General features: G+C 38.9%; 1 protein-coding gene across 1 annotated transcript in view; it reads right to left on the bottom strand.

The window, feature by feature from the left end:
* Nucleotides 1–229: 229 nt before the first annotated feature.
* Nucleotides 230–15,465, bottom strand: part of LOC309502007 (uncharacterized protein) — a 50,673-nt gene continuing 35,437 nt past the window's right edge. Inside the window, exon 6 of the mRNA XM_082174327.1 lies at nt 230–321. Coding sequence (XP_082030453.1) covers nt 251–321 — 71 coding nt within the window. The 3' untranslated portion in view covers nt 230–250. The remainder of the gene's footprint in view (nt 322–15,465) is intronic.

The raw sequence follows: 15,465 nt of genomic DNA, 5'->3' as shown, positions 1-15,465 counted from the left end.
ATAATCAATTGTTTGCCAACATTTATTACAATATAAATGAAAATAAATCTTGCTGTTATTTGTAAACATATTTTAATCTAAACTTGATGGTGTCACTATTTATTCAGGGTGGTCAGAGTTTTTTCCCCCTCTTTTTTCTGAGAATAAAAAAATAAAACATAAAACAATGAACAATCCTCAATAAGTTTTTGCTATTTTAAATATTGTTGCAGATTTGCTGAAAACTTACCAATATTTTTATTGTCATATTTTATTGTAATATTGTAGGCATCTCTATTTCCTCTGGGAGAAAAGAGGAGTCCTTCTGCGAGTCCTTCCTCCCTGCAAAATAAAACCATTCACTGACCTCTCGTATAATTCAAAATAAAGCCATTGTATAATTCAAAATAAAACCATTGACTGACCTCTCGTTTAATTCGAAATAAAGCCATTCATTGACCTCTCGTTTAATTCAAAATAAAGCCATTGACTGACCTCTCGTATAATTCAAAATAAAGCCATTGTATAAGTAAGCAATAAGGTACGAGAGGCTGTGCTGTATTGTGAATAAGTAACGGCTGAAGGGCGTTGTTAGGCACGACGCGAAGCGGAGTGCCTGCAGCCCCTTCAGCCGTTACTTATTCACGATACAGCACTTGCCTCGAGTACCTTATTGCTTTTATAAAACGGTTGCCACACAATACAAATATTAAAGCCGAAAAATATTTATCTATGCAACTTTCATGAAGTAAAATCACTAAAAGCACTAAAAGCATTCCTTCCGCTGGAAAAAATAGTCCCTGACCGTGAACAGCAACAGAAGTTACATACATTATTTCGCCAATAGATGGCGGCTAAGACTGACTCACTGACCGCAAAGAAAACTTTTATATTGAAAAGACTCAAACTTGTTTTCACGGAGAAGGAAGACGCAACTGACAGATGACTAACGTTATAGGCACGGGAAAACCCCTTAACGGTTAACTGTTAAAAGGACAAGATATCGCAGCGGACATTCAAACGGATTATTTTATTATGAATATAGGACTGACCTGAAGGAAAATGCAATGTCTACTGTGAATGCAGGTAACTTTACACTCGCTTTCTCGATCTCTCACAATACTCCACTATAGCTTCAATGAACAATATCAATGAGATCACACATGTGTTTAAGTTGCTAAGAGTGGTTGCTCGGGGTGTTGTAGTGATACATAGAACCATTGGGTGAAGCGGTCATAGCCGTGTTTTATCGTGAATAAAGCACAGCTATTGACCAATCAGAATCAAGGATTGGAACTAACCGTTTTATAATTCAAAATAAAACCATTGACTGACCTCTCGTTTAATTAAAATAAAACATTGACTGTCCTCTCGTATGTGTTTTCAGTCCCGGCGCCATGGGCAGGCATTGGGGGCCTGGCCTAGCCTGGCTGCGCCCTCCTACGCACTTCCGCTCAATTTCATTTTCCTTCAGTACTACGTCTGGGACTGCTGTATATTCTTAGGTTTCCAGAAACCAATTTTTTGTCGGACCAATCAGTGAACAGAGGGAGTGGCTGAGAACGATGACGTTGATGTAGTGCGTCAGTTTAAGTTGGAGTTCAGTAATGGCAGCGGAGAAAGACGTGAGAAAAGCTATTCGGTCCGTTGTTGCAAAACTGCCGAATATGTAAGGAATAATTGACGGCAGGCCATTGAATTATTAGAAAAATAATGCACACCCGAGGTGGTAATGCGGTCACGACGCAAAGCGGAGTGGCCGTTACACCTCGGGTGTGCATTATTTTTCTAATAATTCAACGGCCTGAAGTCAATTATTCCGCTTATACTACAGTTACCACACCTCGAAACATTGTTCAGATTATGTATTTCAAGACGTTGGTAAAGTTTTTGTCATTAAAATGCTCTTGTATGTAGGACTAATTTGCTAATTCCAAAACGTCATTTTAGAGTTAGTAACGAAGGTTTGAACCACTGATAGCAGACTAATGCTGGGGACACACGACTAGCTGACACATTCTCTGACTGTTTTCATCGACTGCAGCAGATTTTAAACACCGACTTTGAACACAGACTGAACGCGCTGAACACGCGTTTTGGCATGATCAGTCATAAGTATCAAATTACATTCATTATGCAGTTATTAATGCAGTTATTAGAGAGAGATGTTGCAATAATGAGACAGAAAAGCATGTGCGTCAATATTATTATTTATTAATTTAATTCGTTTTAATTAATTCGTTCATTCTTTTTTTCCATAACTGACAGATGACAGTAGACTAGCCAAATAAATGAAACACAAAGCCCTTTTAACAAGTAGGCCTATCAATAATTATTTATTTGTTATATTATCTGCAATAAAAATCCGTGCTGCAGGACTATCCATTTATTTAGCCTATATTCAGTTTAATTTTCTATTGATTATAGATAGGACTATATACTTTATATATAGTAGCCTGGCGCGCAGTAGCCTGGTGATCACTGTACAGCATTTGCGGCAGATCCGAAACGACCGCAGCGGCGTATTGTTAATGATTAGACCCAGCTTCGACAGTTGACTGAATACATCACTGTCCTTAGTGTCAAATATACATTTAGAATTTACAATTGTTCCTTGAACTCTTAAATTCGATGAACAAAACCTGCAGCTCTCGTTGACAGACATCTTATTCTAAACATAATCCTCTGATCATTCGGACTTGTTGTTTCCGGCCGGTTTCGGCGCATGACATACGTCACAACCACACGTTAGCGATTGGCTATGGCAGATCCTGAGTGACTCTGGGCAGATCCAATAGTTTTGAACTTTAACAGAGAACCCGCCTACAAGGAAGTAAACGTTTCTCAATGGAGAGAGGCCAGACTCTCTGTACAAATGAAATGTACGAGAGTCTGGTAGAACCAGGGGTGCGTTTCCCGAAAGCATCGTTGGCCAACTATGGTCGCAAGTTCATCGCAATGTCCATTGAACTCTATTGGTAACGACGGAACTTCCGACCATAGTTGGCCGACGATGCTTTCGGGAAACGCACCCCAGGCTAGGCCTGGCCCGCCCTGTGAGTCACTTTTTTTATGAATAGGCTACTGTTATCAAAAGTTATCGTTTTATAACTCCTGAATAAAAATAAAAATGTGTTTGGTCTGTTAAAAAAAAAAAAAAATATATAATATATATATATATATATATATATATGTTATGCGATCTGGGAAAACCCACCACATGGTGAAATTTTACCGATTACAGGTGTTGATACCATATTAAAGCTGGTTCCGAACCTTTTCCAAATCAGTTTTTATTTATTTCAGCGTTTGTCGGTAACAAAAGTTATGGTTATCTGAAGTCGGCTGGAATTTTGAGAAAAACGGGTTTAATTAACTGTCACGTCCTGCTAGCTGGGCGATTGCCGCTCTTTTTTTATTGCCTTTTTTTTCATATCACATATTTTAGTAATCCTCATAGATTAGGTATCATTCGAAAGCTTATGAACTCAAAATTCATCCTGTGAAAACTGTTTTGAAATTGGACGATTGAGAGGCGAGCAAGATCTTTTAAGCGAGCAGCTACTTCAGACTCTTGAAGTGTTCTCTTGTGCTCCGCTCCGCATCTCACGATAACGTTGGATAAAAAACAAAACAAAAACTTGTGTGCAGTTGTAGTTTACACATGAGTAAGGGTGTCACGAATCTCCAAATCCTCGATTCGATTACATTTTCGATTCTAAAGTCACGGTTCGATTCGATTCTCGATTTAAAAAAAAACAAAACATTTTTTTTGAAAGCACAAGCTATGCCATTTTTAGACTTTTATGCAATATAATAATAACTGACCTTTGTTCGCAATGTACCACTTATTAACAACATAATGTAACAATAACTTATATCTTCAGTCAATTGGAAACTTAAACAATATAACCTATTATAGTCCTGGGGCTCCCTGGACTCCTCAGAGCAGTCACAGGCGAATAGCACAGCGTTTTAAATAGGGTTCCCACAGCGTTTGCAACGCAGTACGAGAGAACGTTCTCGTAAGGGAACGTACTTGGTTACTTGCGTAACCTCGGTTCCCTCAGCGATAAGGGAACGAGTACTGCGTTGCCTTGCCGTGCTATTTCGCTCATATCAGGTACTTCGCTTCAGTCGATTTAAACCTAAAGTCCTTTGGTGAGTTTTCTCTGAATTTATACACTTCAGCCGCGTCCAAATTAGCGCGCTCGAGGTTGGCAGGGCGCCAAGCGCTCCTACTCGCCATAGGTTCGTGCAGTTGCCGCAGCACAGCCAATCAGCTCGCTCAGACGAGCTATGATGCTCTCGCTGTGCAGCTGCAATGCGTTTTAAAATAAAGGCTTCAATATTCTCTAGAAAAGGAGTTTTACCTATTACAGGCAAGCCGAGCTGACGTGACATATGGGGCGTGGCAGCATCGACGATTCCATTTTTTTATTCGATAATCGAGATTGAGCATTAATTTCGATCGATTTCGATTTAATATCGAAATCGTGACACCCTTACACATGAGTGGCGGGAAATGGACATTGATATACCTTTATACAGTTATGTGGTTTATTTTGATAGGTGAACTGTGTTTGTAGTGTTTGTACTTTTTTACCTTAACTGAACAGCTTCGGAGTCATTGGAATGGTTATATTACTTATTTCGGGTTGAATGGTGGTCGTTTCGCACCCCCCTGGTGCCCGTGAGCGGAAAATCCGCACTTGCAACTTTGAGCCGGCGGGCCGCCGGCCGCCGCATCAGGAAGTCTCGCGTGATATCAGGTCTCGCGATGTAAACAATTGCTTTACGGCCAAAAGAAATCTGCTAAAATGCTGTCATTATTGCGCTCCCTCACGCTGTCCGAACCCGAATGAAGAAGACGTTTTAAAGAATGTCCCGTCTGCTTTGATGTCGTTGATCTATAGCCTCTGGTGTCTGAGAATCACCAACGAGTTTTTACAACAGTGTTGTCAAATATCTATTCCGAAGCTGTGGGGGGAGCTCTAGAGAGAAACCTGCGAGCAAAAAGCGAGAATACAGCGAAGAAATCCCGAAGCTACTGAGTGCTGCTTTAAAGGGGTGGTTGAGTGTGATTTCACTTTTCTACCTTTAGTTAGTGTGTAATGTTGCTGTTTGAGCATAAACAACATTTGCAAAGTTACAACGCTCAAAGTTCAAAGCAAAGGGAGATATTTGCTTTTAAAGAAAAGGACTACAACAAACGGCTGGATGGGACTACACAACATTCCTCTCGGGTTAGTGACATCACTAACCCTAGAATTTACATAAACCCTGCCCCCGGGAACACGCAGTCCATGTTGAGAAGAGGAAAAGTTGTTGTGAGTCAGCTCAAACTTTAGCATCCATCTTTTCACATGCAATAGAAAGTCACTCTGTGTGCATCTCACAACAGTTCATATATGACCAATTTATAGATTTATCATGACAGAATATCTAGGGTGACCAAACGTCCTGTTTTCCCAGGACATGTCCTGTTTTCACGTCCTGTCCTGGCCGTCCTGTCTGTTTTTTAAAAAGTGATGAAAATGTCCTGGTTTTCATTATTTTTCATTGGGCCATTAAGAGTGTTCTTTAAATACACGCTTGCCTTAGCACACAAAACAAATGAAACCGGCTTCGTCCCGTCTTGTTATAATCAGCGCGTTCTTCAATCCGCAGCGGCAAGCAGAGAGCACAGAATACAGAGGCCTCTGTGTGTGTGTGTGTGTGTGTGTGTGTGTGTGTGTGTGTGTGTGTGTGTGTGTGTGTGTGTGTGTGTGTGTGTGTGTGTGTCTGTTCATCGCAGCCTCATTGTCATTGGTCTGTCACTGCTTTTCCATGTCAGAATATTTGAAATGACCAATCAAATCAAAGTAGGCGGACTTTACGTTCATAGAATTTTAGCAACGTGACGCTTTACGCTTTCAGTTTACGGTCAAGTGCGAGGGAAGATGTAAGTAGCTAACAGCGTAAAAAAAAAAAAGCCCAAATGTAAATTCACAGATGATTTACAGAGAAAATTCCCGTGTTTTCGTTTCGGTCGGAATCCGTGTAAAGCAGAATGCATGAACTGCAAAGCTGGCACGTACGTGTCAGTGTCACATAAAGGTGCTAGCGACCTAAAAGCGCACATAAAGAAAGTATAGGCTAAGAGAACATCAGGAGGATTGACATTTTTTTTTACTGAAATAGTATAGTAGATTTTTTATTTTTTTGTAGTGGTAGATTTTTAACCTGCTATGGCCATGAAAATTAATAGTGTCATGTAAAAGGTGTTAAAAGCTAAACTTTATATATATATATATATATATATATATATATATATATATATATGTAAGGAATAATTGACGACAGGCCGTTGAATTATTAGAAAAATAATGCACACCCGAGGTGGTAATGCGGTCACGACGCGAAGCGGAGTGGCCGTTACACCTCGGGTGTGCATTATTTTTCTAATAATTCAACGGCCTGAAGTCAATTATTCCGCTTATACTACAGTTACCACACCTCGAAACATTGTTCAGATTATGTATTTCAAGACGTTTGTAAAGTTTTTGTCATTAAAACGCTCTTGTATGTAGGACTAATTTCTTACGCATCTAATCCCATGCCTCCGTTGCTAATTCCAAAACGTCATTTCAGAGTTAGTAACGGAGGTTTGAGCCGCTGATAGCAGACTAATGCTGGGTTAGGGTTAGGGTTAGGTAGAGTTAGTAACGGAGGTTTGAGCCGCTGATAGCAGACTAATGCTGGGGACACACGACTAGCTGACACATTCTCTGACTGTTTTCATCGACTGCAGCAGATTTTAAACACCGACTTTGAACACAGACTGAACGCGCTGAACACGCGTTTGGGCATGATCAGTCATAAGTATCAAATTACATTCATAACCGGCCTTAAAGTGTGTTCCCGGCTTTATTCAGTTATTAATGCAGTTATTAGAGAGAGATGTTGCAATAATGAGACAGAAAAGCATATGTGCGTCAATATTATTATTTATTTATTTATTAAATTCGTTTTAATTAATTCGTTAATTCTTTATTTTTATTTTTATTATGACAGTAGACTAGCCAAATAAATGAAACCCAAAGCCCTTTTAACAAGTAGGCCTATCAATAATTATTTATTTGTTCAATTATCTGCAATAAAAATCCATGCTGCAGGACTATCCATTTATTTAGCCTATATTCAGTTTTCTATTGATTATAGATAGGACTTTATAGTTTATTTATTCAAATTAAACTGCATGTTTCTATTGATTGTGAAGCTAGACATTGAAAATTGCAGATCAAGCGCATGGGGCGAAATGCTTTTTCTTGTTATGAATTGTATCCTATTTTCCGTTATTACAGTTGACTACGCGAAGTGATATGGAACTGTAATGCGGTCAAGACCTGCCTGGAACTACTTTAGCCGTGCGTTTCCCTGAAAATAATGCACACCGTAGAACGTTCGTCAACCAATCAGATTCAAGCATTCAACGGCCCTGTAGTATAAATATATATATATATATATATATATATATATATATATAGTATTCTATTGTTGCGTGCCAAACATTGAATGGAAAGGATGTATTACTTTATGTATTAAAGTATAACATAGTTGCAAGGTTGTGAATGCATTTGTATTTTTTGATGTTCTCCCCAAACCACGCCCCCACCCCTTAACCACGCCCCCCAAAAATCATGCCCCGCCCATCAACCACGCCCCCGTCCTGTTTTCTGAAAACTAAAATATGGTCACCCTAGAATATCCTAATTGAAGATAGTTAACTCCACATAAGCAACATAAATTGATCAACTAACCATTCAGAGACGTCCTGTTGCATTCTACATGTTGTCACTTCTTCTTGAGTCTCTCCATCTTTGTCTGACTCCGTTTAACATTAAAGGCAGAACAGTTTCTGTCATTTTAGTGTGTCTGCGTGAGGTAACAGCAGCTGCTAACAGACACGAGCTCTTGAAACCCCGCCCTCTGCAGCAGCTCATTTGCATTTAAAGGGCCAGGCACAAAACGGTGCGTTTTTGCAAACCCTCAAAAAGTGACAACTTTAACTTGCTATATAAAAATATCTGTTTTATCTATTTTGCGCTAAAACTTAACACACACACTCTGGGGACATCATAGATATATTTTACATCTTGATGAAAAGGGCATTATACCACCCCTTTAAGAGAAGGAGAGCTATAGGCGTATAAATTGCTACTATAAATTGCTATTTTTCTGCACTAAACTAGTGAATTTTGCCAAGACATATTCAGAGATGATAGACAAGATGATATAGAATAATAATTTACTTTACTTTATACTTTATTGTCAGACTGAAGTCTGAAATTTTTCTTACATAACAGTATCCATGTTTACTACAACATTTAACATACATTTAACATTGACATTCACTCAAACCACACAATTATACATTCAATACAACACTTATCCATCTACAACCCCACCATCCCAATACTCTTGATCTCTGATTAGGTTTTTTTGTTCAGCGCTAGGATTGCCTGATGCACAAAAGAGTGTTTCAGCTTCACCTTATTAAATTTGGGAACTCTATACCTCCGCTTTGACGGTAGTAGTTCAAACTCTTTGTGCAAAATATGCATGGGATTAGAAGCTATATTGTCAGCCAACCTGAGAATATTATTGTGATAAGCAGAGTCATAAAGCTTCTCAAGCGGCTGACCTACTATCTTTGAGCAGATTTTTAATTGATTAAAAACCTTTGTTTTTAACACGACAGACAGACTTTTATACCAACTAGAATTGCAATATTGCAGTAAACTCATTATCACAGACCTAAAAAACAGCAGAAGAATCTGCCTTCTTACTCCAAAAGACCTAAGACGGCGAAGAAAATAGATTCTCTGCTTAGTCTTTTTACATAGGGTCTCAATGTGATCTTTCCAAGATAACATATCATCTATGGTCACTCCCAAATACTTATATGTCTTAACCAGTCTAATTTCCTCCTTATGAATAAAGACGGGCGCTATATCTGCCGTTGACCCAAATACAATCTCCTCAGTTTTACGCGTATTAATGATAAGAGCATTATTCTCACACCACTCAATCAATTTACTTACACCGTGATGATGAACCTCAGAACTATCTAAGTCATTCAACACAGATATTAGGACAGTATCATCAGAGTACTTCAAAATATACTGATTTAACATGTCCGTTCTACAGTCGTCAGTATATAATGTAAAAAGTATGGTGGAACTAACACAACCTTGCGGTACTCCGACATTTGTAATAATTTCAGACGACACGGTTTTATTCACCCTGACTCTCTGAACTCTATCTGTGAGAAATGATGTATACCACTGAATCAGATAAGGGTTCACCCTCAGCTGTACGAGTTTTAACACCAGTCTGTCAACCTGTATGGTGTTGAATGCAGAAGAGAAGTCCAAGAACAGAGTTCTCACAATTGTTCTTGGTTTATCTAGATTTTTAGAGATAATATGCACTAAAGCAGCAACTGCATCTTCAGTACTACAGCCTTTCTTATAGGCAAACTGCCATGGATCTAATCTATATTTAACTGCCGCAACCAAATACTGAAGTAACAGTCTCTCTAGACATTTCACAATCACGGAAGTGAGAGCTATTGGTCTAAAGTCTTTGTATTTTTTTGCACATGATATCTTCGGTAGTGGTTTTATGTCTGCGGTTCTCCATATCACAGGAACAGCATGTGTGTCAACTGAAGCTTGAAATACTGGTTGCCACACAGGTGCTAGTTCCTGAGCGAATTTTTTTAAGAGGCCTGCACTACATCCATCAGGACCCACAGCCTTTTTTGTATTAATAGATTGAAACATTTTCCTGACATCTTCAACCTCAATAACAATTCTATCTGATGGTATTAAAACTCTATGTGTTGTTTCTTTGTTCTTATCTTGTTTGCCTGTTAGTTCAAACCGTGTAAAAAAGGTGTTTAGTTCGTTCCCAAACCTAAGTTCATCATCAGTTACAATGGATTTATTTGAGGACGACAGTCCAGACATAGTTTTCATAATATCCCAAACCTTTTTAGAGTTGTTAATTTTAAATGCTTTCTCCAAACACTTCCTATGAACTTCTTTTGTTTCTTTTAATTTAATTTTTAACTCTCTTTGTTTAAGTACCAGACTATTTTTATCATCTTTAAAAGCTACTTTCCTCACATTTATCATTTCTTTAATATCTTTAGTCACATATGGTTTGTTATTTGGATAAACTTTAATCTCTTTAGTAGGTATGTTCAGCTCCACACAGAAGTTTATATAATCATTTAACACTGTAGTTCTTTTCATCTAATGAGCCTTCATCAAAGATTTCCCAGTTTGTCCAATCAAAACAGGCTTTCAGTTGTTCTACACTTTCATTTGACCATATTCTAATCATTTTCTTTTCTGGTTTACTTTTTTTAAGTTTAGTTCTATACACGGGAATCATAAGCACAACATTGTGGTCAGAATTTAAAATTGGTGGCATACTTTTGGACACATAAGCATTCCTGACATTCACAAAGCCATTTCTTGTTTGTTTCGTTATTGTTTCTTGTTTGAGTTTTTACATACTGTTCGAATCCCGGCAACAAAGTCTCCAATTTGCACTGGTTTAAATCACCCAGTATAATCACAGGGGCATCGGAGTAGCTGAGTTGTAGTTCGTGAACATAGTCCGCAATCAGGCTTGCTGCCTGAGATGGTTTGCCGCTGGGCGGTACGTATACCACGAACACCAAAATACAACCAAATTCTCTAGGCAGATAAAAAGGTCTTAAAGTCATGCCGAGAATTTCTCATTAATATACACACAGATACCTCCCCCTATATTTTTACCTGACGATTTATCTCTATCAGCTCGAACTAAAGTGAAATCAGGGATTTCAAAAATCGAGTCAGGCATTGTGGGCTTCAACCAACTTTCCGTGAAGCAAAGCAAGGATGCTTCTCGAAATTCGTTACAGTACCTTGTGTGTGATCTTATCATGTCTATTTTGTTATTCAGAGAACGCAGATTACTGAAGACAATTGACGGCAACGGTGGTCGTTTAAATCTCCTTTGCAGTCGGCTCCGAATTCCTCCTCTTTTTCCTCTTTTCTTTCGTTTTGTTCTCACCAGCTCACGTGGAACATTTTCAAACAGATCCTTAGACTGGCCTGTTATCGACTCTTGCGTTGTCTTGAAATTTAACTCCAGCAACATCTCCCAAGTGTAGGGGCGTGCAACCCTCGTGACACCGCATGTGTTTGAGATTCCACGTGCAGTTGGGCATTGCATTGCATTGTGCAGTGCAGTTGGGCATTGCATTGTCAAACATAGTCCATAGCCGCCGATCATCCACAAAATCCAGATCAGGAGTACGTTATTCTCAACCTTCATCTTTCCACTACTAATCACCAACCGGACTGACTCACTCGTAAACAAACAAACAAACAAACCGTAAACATGGTATACTGAAACGCAGTGCTGCCGCTGAGCAGCGCACCGGAAGCATTTGTTTGAATTTTGGCAAGATATATTCAGAGATGATAGACAAGATGATATAGAATAATAATTTAATGAAACCCCAATTTTAACAAAAAACTGGCATTCGATCTATTTTTAGATCTTACTGAAAACGTACCAGCGCGACATCCGACGGGTTTTCCCAGATCGCATTACATATATATAAAAGGATTTGATTGGTTTGTCGATAGTGAGCATGGAAATGCAGGTGATAAGCGGTCTTATTAAGCGATTCAAAGCATAAGGAGCATCTGCTCTCTAATCTCTCTCGCGGTACTTTGATGTCATTCACCGATCGGTCTGTGTAGCGCCGGTTCACGTCGAACAAGCCTAGATGTTTATGAATGGGTCAGTGAATCTTTGACTCTACCGATTCGTTCAAAGCGCTGAATCATTCAAAACAAGATTGAGTGTTGCTGTGAGACGCGCTATGCTGTGATCTTTGTTCGGATTGGAACTATTTTCGCTGCTAAATTAGAACAAAAAGAGTCAATATTTCGTCTAAAAGGAAAGTGACTTAATATTACTGGTTTATTTAACTGTCATATGACATCAGTGTCACATTTTCAATCGTGATGGTATTAAGCACACTTGGTCGTGTGATGTTGCTGAACTGTATCATATGTTATAAATATAAAAACTGCACATTTTGAATTTTTACCGCAGAATGTTAACAGAGTTTCTTTGTGTGTGCTACTTTCATAGACTGTTATAAAATTGCGCTCATTTGTTTCGATTTCTCCTCGAGAGGCTGTGCGAGCCTCAACAGCGCAACCTTGTTAAGCTCCTTGACCTCTGACTGAATCCAAAACTTTCATATTCGTTTTTTCCGTATTCGTCATTCGGTGGCTCTGAATAGTCAAAACACCTCTCAAAATACTTGCTACGGATGCGAAAAACATGGAAATTTAAACACGGAAATTTGAACCCGATCCGTTTAAAAAAAAAATGTGTGACAGACTAGTGTTGCACGGTGTACCGATACTTCAAAAGTATTGCGATACTCGGAAATTAAAAACGTCACGATACCTACATTTATCAGTATCGATACTTAAAAAATAAAATAAAATAAAAAACGCCTCCCTATGGACGTCTGTGTTTTTTTCCTGACGCACGCAGTGTCATGTGACAAAACACTACAGCGAGATGGCTGCATGTGCGAGCACAAGTGGTCCACGACTCGTGGAAAAAGATGACGCGAGGAGTGACATATGGAAGTACGTTCCCTACCTTGCTCTGTTGCACGGTGCACCAATACTTCAAAAGTAATCGGAAATTAAAAACGTCACGATTCCTTAATTTATTAGTATCAATACTTCTAAGAATGACCGCGTTCCAGATTTGTACGGCCGGCGACACACTGGCTGCTGTGACGGTTCAATGAGTCCTTGTGCAGTGAGTGCTTGTGTGTTTGTTCCCAAGTTACAGGCTGATTACTGGAGGGCGTGGCTTTACACCTGAACCAGATCATGGTACTTTAAAAGACACTGGGTCAAACAGAGAGGTAGACGATGGCTCGCTGGTGTTGTTGCGGCTCTGGAGGCTTCCAGAGAGCTGACGGGATGTGTGGGCTATGGGAGATCACAACCGCTTCGGAGATCTGATGTGATATACTTCCCTGATGACGATATTCTGATTTGGACTTCTTGTTATGTTTGGTTGAACTGATATGGTTGAACTGATATCACTTGAGCTTGCTACTTACAGTTACATACTGACACACTGACTAACACTTATACTGATCTCTTAACATTTCATGTTTATTACTTTATTTAAATAAATCTATTTGTTTACGTAGCGGTTGTGTGGCGTCTCCCTTACTTTGTTGCGATCTTTGAGAAGAATCGTAACAAATGGGGGCTCGTCCTAAAAGAGTAATTAGTTAACAAATGAGAGTTTGTTTGATTAAAATGTAGGCATTGTTTAGCTCATTTGGTAGACTAGTGCTCTGTTGGATGTTAATGTGAAAGTTAATCTTGTTTATTCGCATTATTTTGGAGATGTATGTAAATCTTTGATTAGATTATGTATGTTGGAAATGTCCCGTGAGTTCGAAGGTAGTCGTTTAAGGTAAGTGCATGTTATTGAGGTACGGATGAAACCTTATTCATTTTTCCCCTGTAGGTATTAGCAACGCTTTGCGTTGATTTGTTATTTTGCCTTTTTTATTTTTGTGCAGGCTTTTGGGTGAAGCACACCGCCGTGGCTACGGATTGGGCTGTATTGCTCAGTTTCGAAACCAGCGGTATTTGGTGTTTAAAGTCGCTTTACTCTTGAACGCTGCATGAAGATTAGGCATAGAATAGGTTAGTGGGTTGTTAGGTAGGGTAGAAGGGGAAAAGTTGAATGAGTGTTTTTGTCCGTTGCTTATTAGGGTTTTTAATGCACTTACTTTAAGTTGAGAGTGTAATTAACAAGTTAAAGGTTAAAATGACATCCGTTGAAGAATTTGTTAAAGCGCCGTCGGAGGACGTGTTAAATTCATTTGTGAAGCAACAATTGTGGGAACTTGTAGAGCTGTTTAAAATTGGTGATGTGGATAAAAAAAAATAAAGAAGAATGAACTTCGGTCTATTGTGAGAGATTGTTTAATCGAAAATAATCTTTTGATCGTTTCTGCAAAGAAAAAACATGACGTTGAAATAATAACTTCTTCGTTAGATATTTTTTCAGGGTTGTCTTTCGAACAGAAAAAAGAGATTTTGCACATGCAACAGATTCACGATAGAGATTTGGTCATGGAAACTAAACGGTATGAGTTGGAGATTGAAAAATTAAGAACAGATAATTTACTCAAACAACGCGAAATTGAATTTGCACAGAAAAAAATAGAGTTTGAAAAATCAGAACGAGAGTTTGAGCTGCAGGCGGAACGTTTGCAATTAATAAAGGAGGGTATATTATCCCCAGAGGGTGGTGAAAAGTTACATTCGTCTGGCAGTTTTGATTTTGCCGGTAATTTAAGACTGCTCCCTAAATTTAACGAACGTGACCCTGATGTTTTTTTCTCTTTATTTGAGACCATAGCGGAGGAGCAGAAATGGCCAAGTGCGGTCCGAGTTATTATGCTTCAAACTGTCATTACAGGTAAAGCACAGGAGGCATACGCAGCGCTTACGATGGAAGACAGAAGAAACTATGATAAGGTAAAAGTGACTATCCTAAAAGCTTATGAGTTAGTTCCTGAGGCATACCGCCAGCGTTTTAGGAATTGGAGAAAAGGTGACCGCCAAACACATTCTGAGGTGGTAAGAGAACTTGTTTCACATTTTGATCGTTGGTGTATTGCTTCCGATGTTGATAATTTCGAGAGGTTGCGTAACTTGGTTATTTTAGAACAATTTAAGAACATTGTACCTGACTATATTGCTACCTATATAAACGAAAAGAAGCCAAATGACGCGAGTGAAGCTGCAGTCTTGGCAGATGATTACATATTGACGCATAAAAATGTGTATCAAGAGGATCGACCAGGGCGTCAGTATGGTAACTTTAGTGAAAATAGGGTGGCATCAAAGAGATTTGAACAAACCTATGTTTCAAATTTTTAGAAAAAGGGTCGTGGGAGGAGTGACCGAGACTTAGTATGCAATTACTGTTTCAATGTTGGTCATTGGAAAAATAAGTGTCCTATTTTGGCCTCAAAGTTGAAATTTAGTCCAAAGAATAGGACAAATGCAAATGTTAGTCCAGTGTTGATGACGGAGACTACAGGATTTAATGATTTTGCGGGTAGTGCTTCGATGGAAGTAGGTAATGCAGTGTCTGAGTCAAAGAGTGACAGCACAAAACACTTTGCACCATTCATTACGGAGGGTTTTGTTTCTTTGATTAATTCTGATAAAAAAGTCCAAGTTAAGATTTTGAGAGATACCGGAGCTTCAGAATCCTTTATTCTTGAATCGGTCCTGCCTTTTTCTGATGCATCAAGTGAAGGGAAGAATGTTTTAATCAGGGGAATTGGATTACAAACTCTTTCTG

This window comes from Leuciscus leuciscus, assembly GCF_965113295.1.
Source record: "Leuciscus leuciscus genome assembly, chromosome: 1".
Lineage (NCBI taxonomy): Eukaryota > Metazoa > Chordata > Actinopteri > Cypriniformes > Leuciscidae > Leuciscus > Leuciscus leuciscus.
This window is presented reverse-complemented; position numbering and strand designations above follow the sequence as displayed.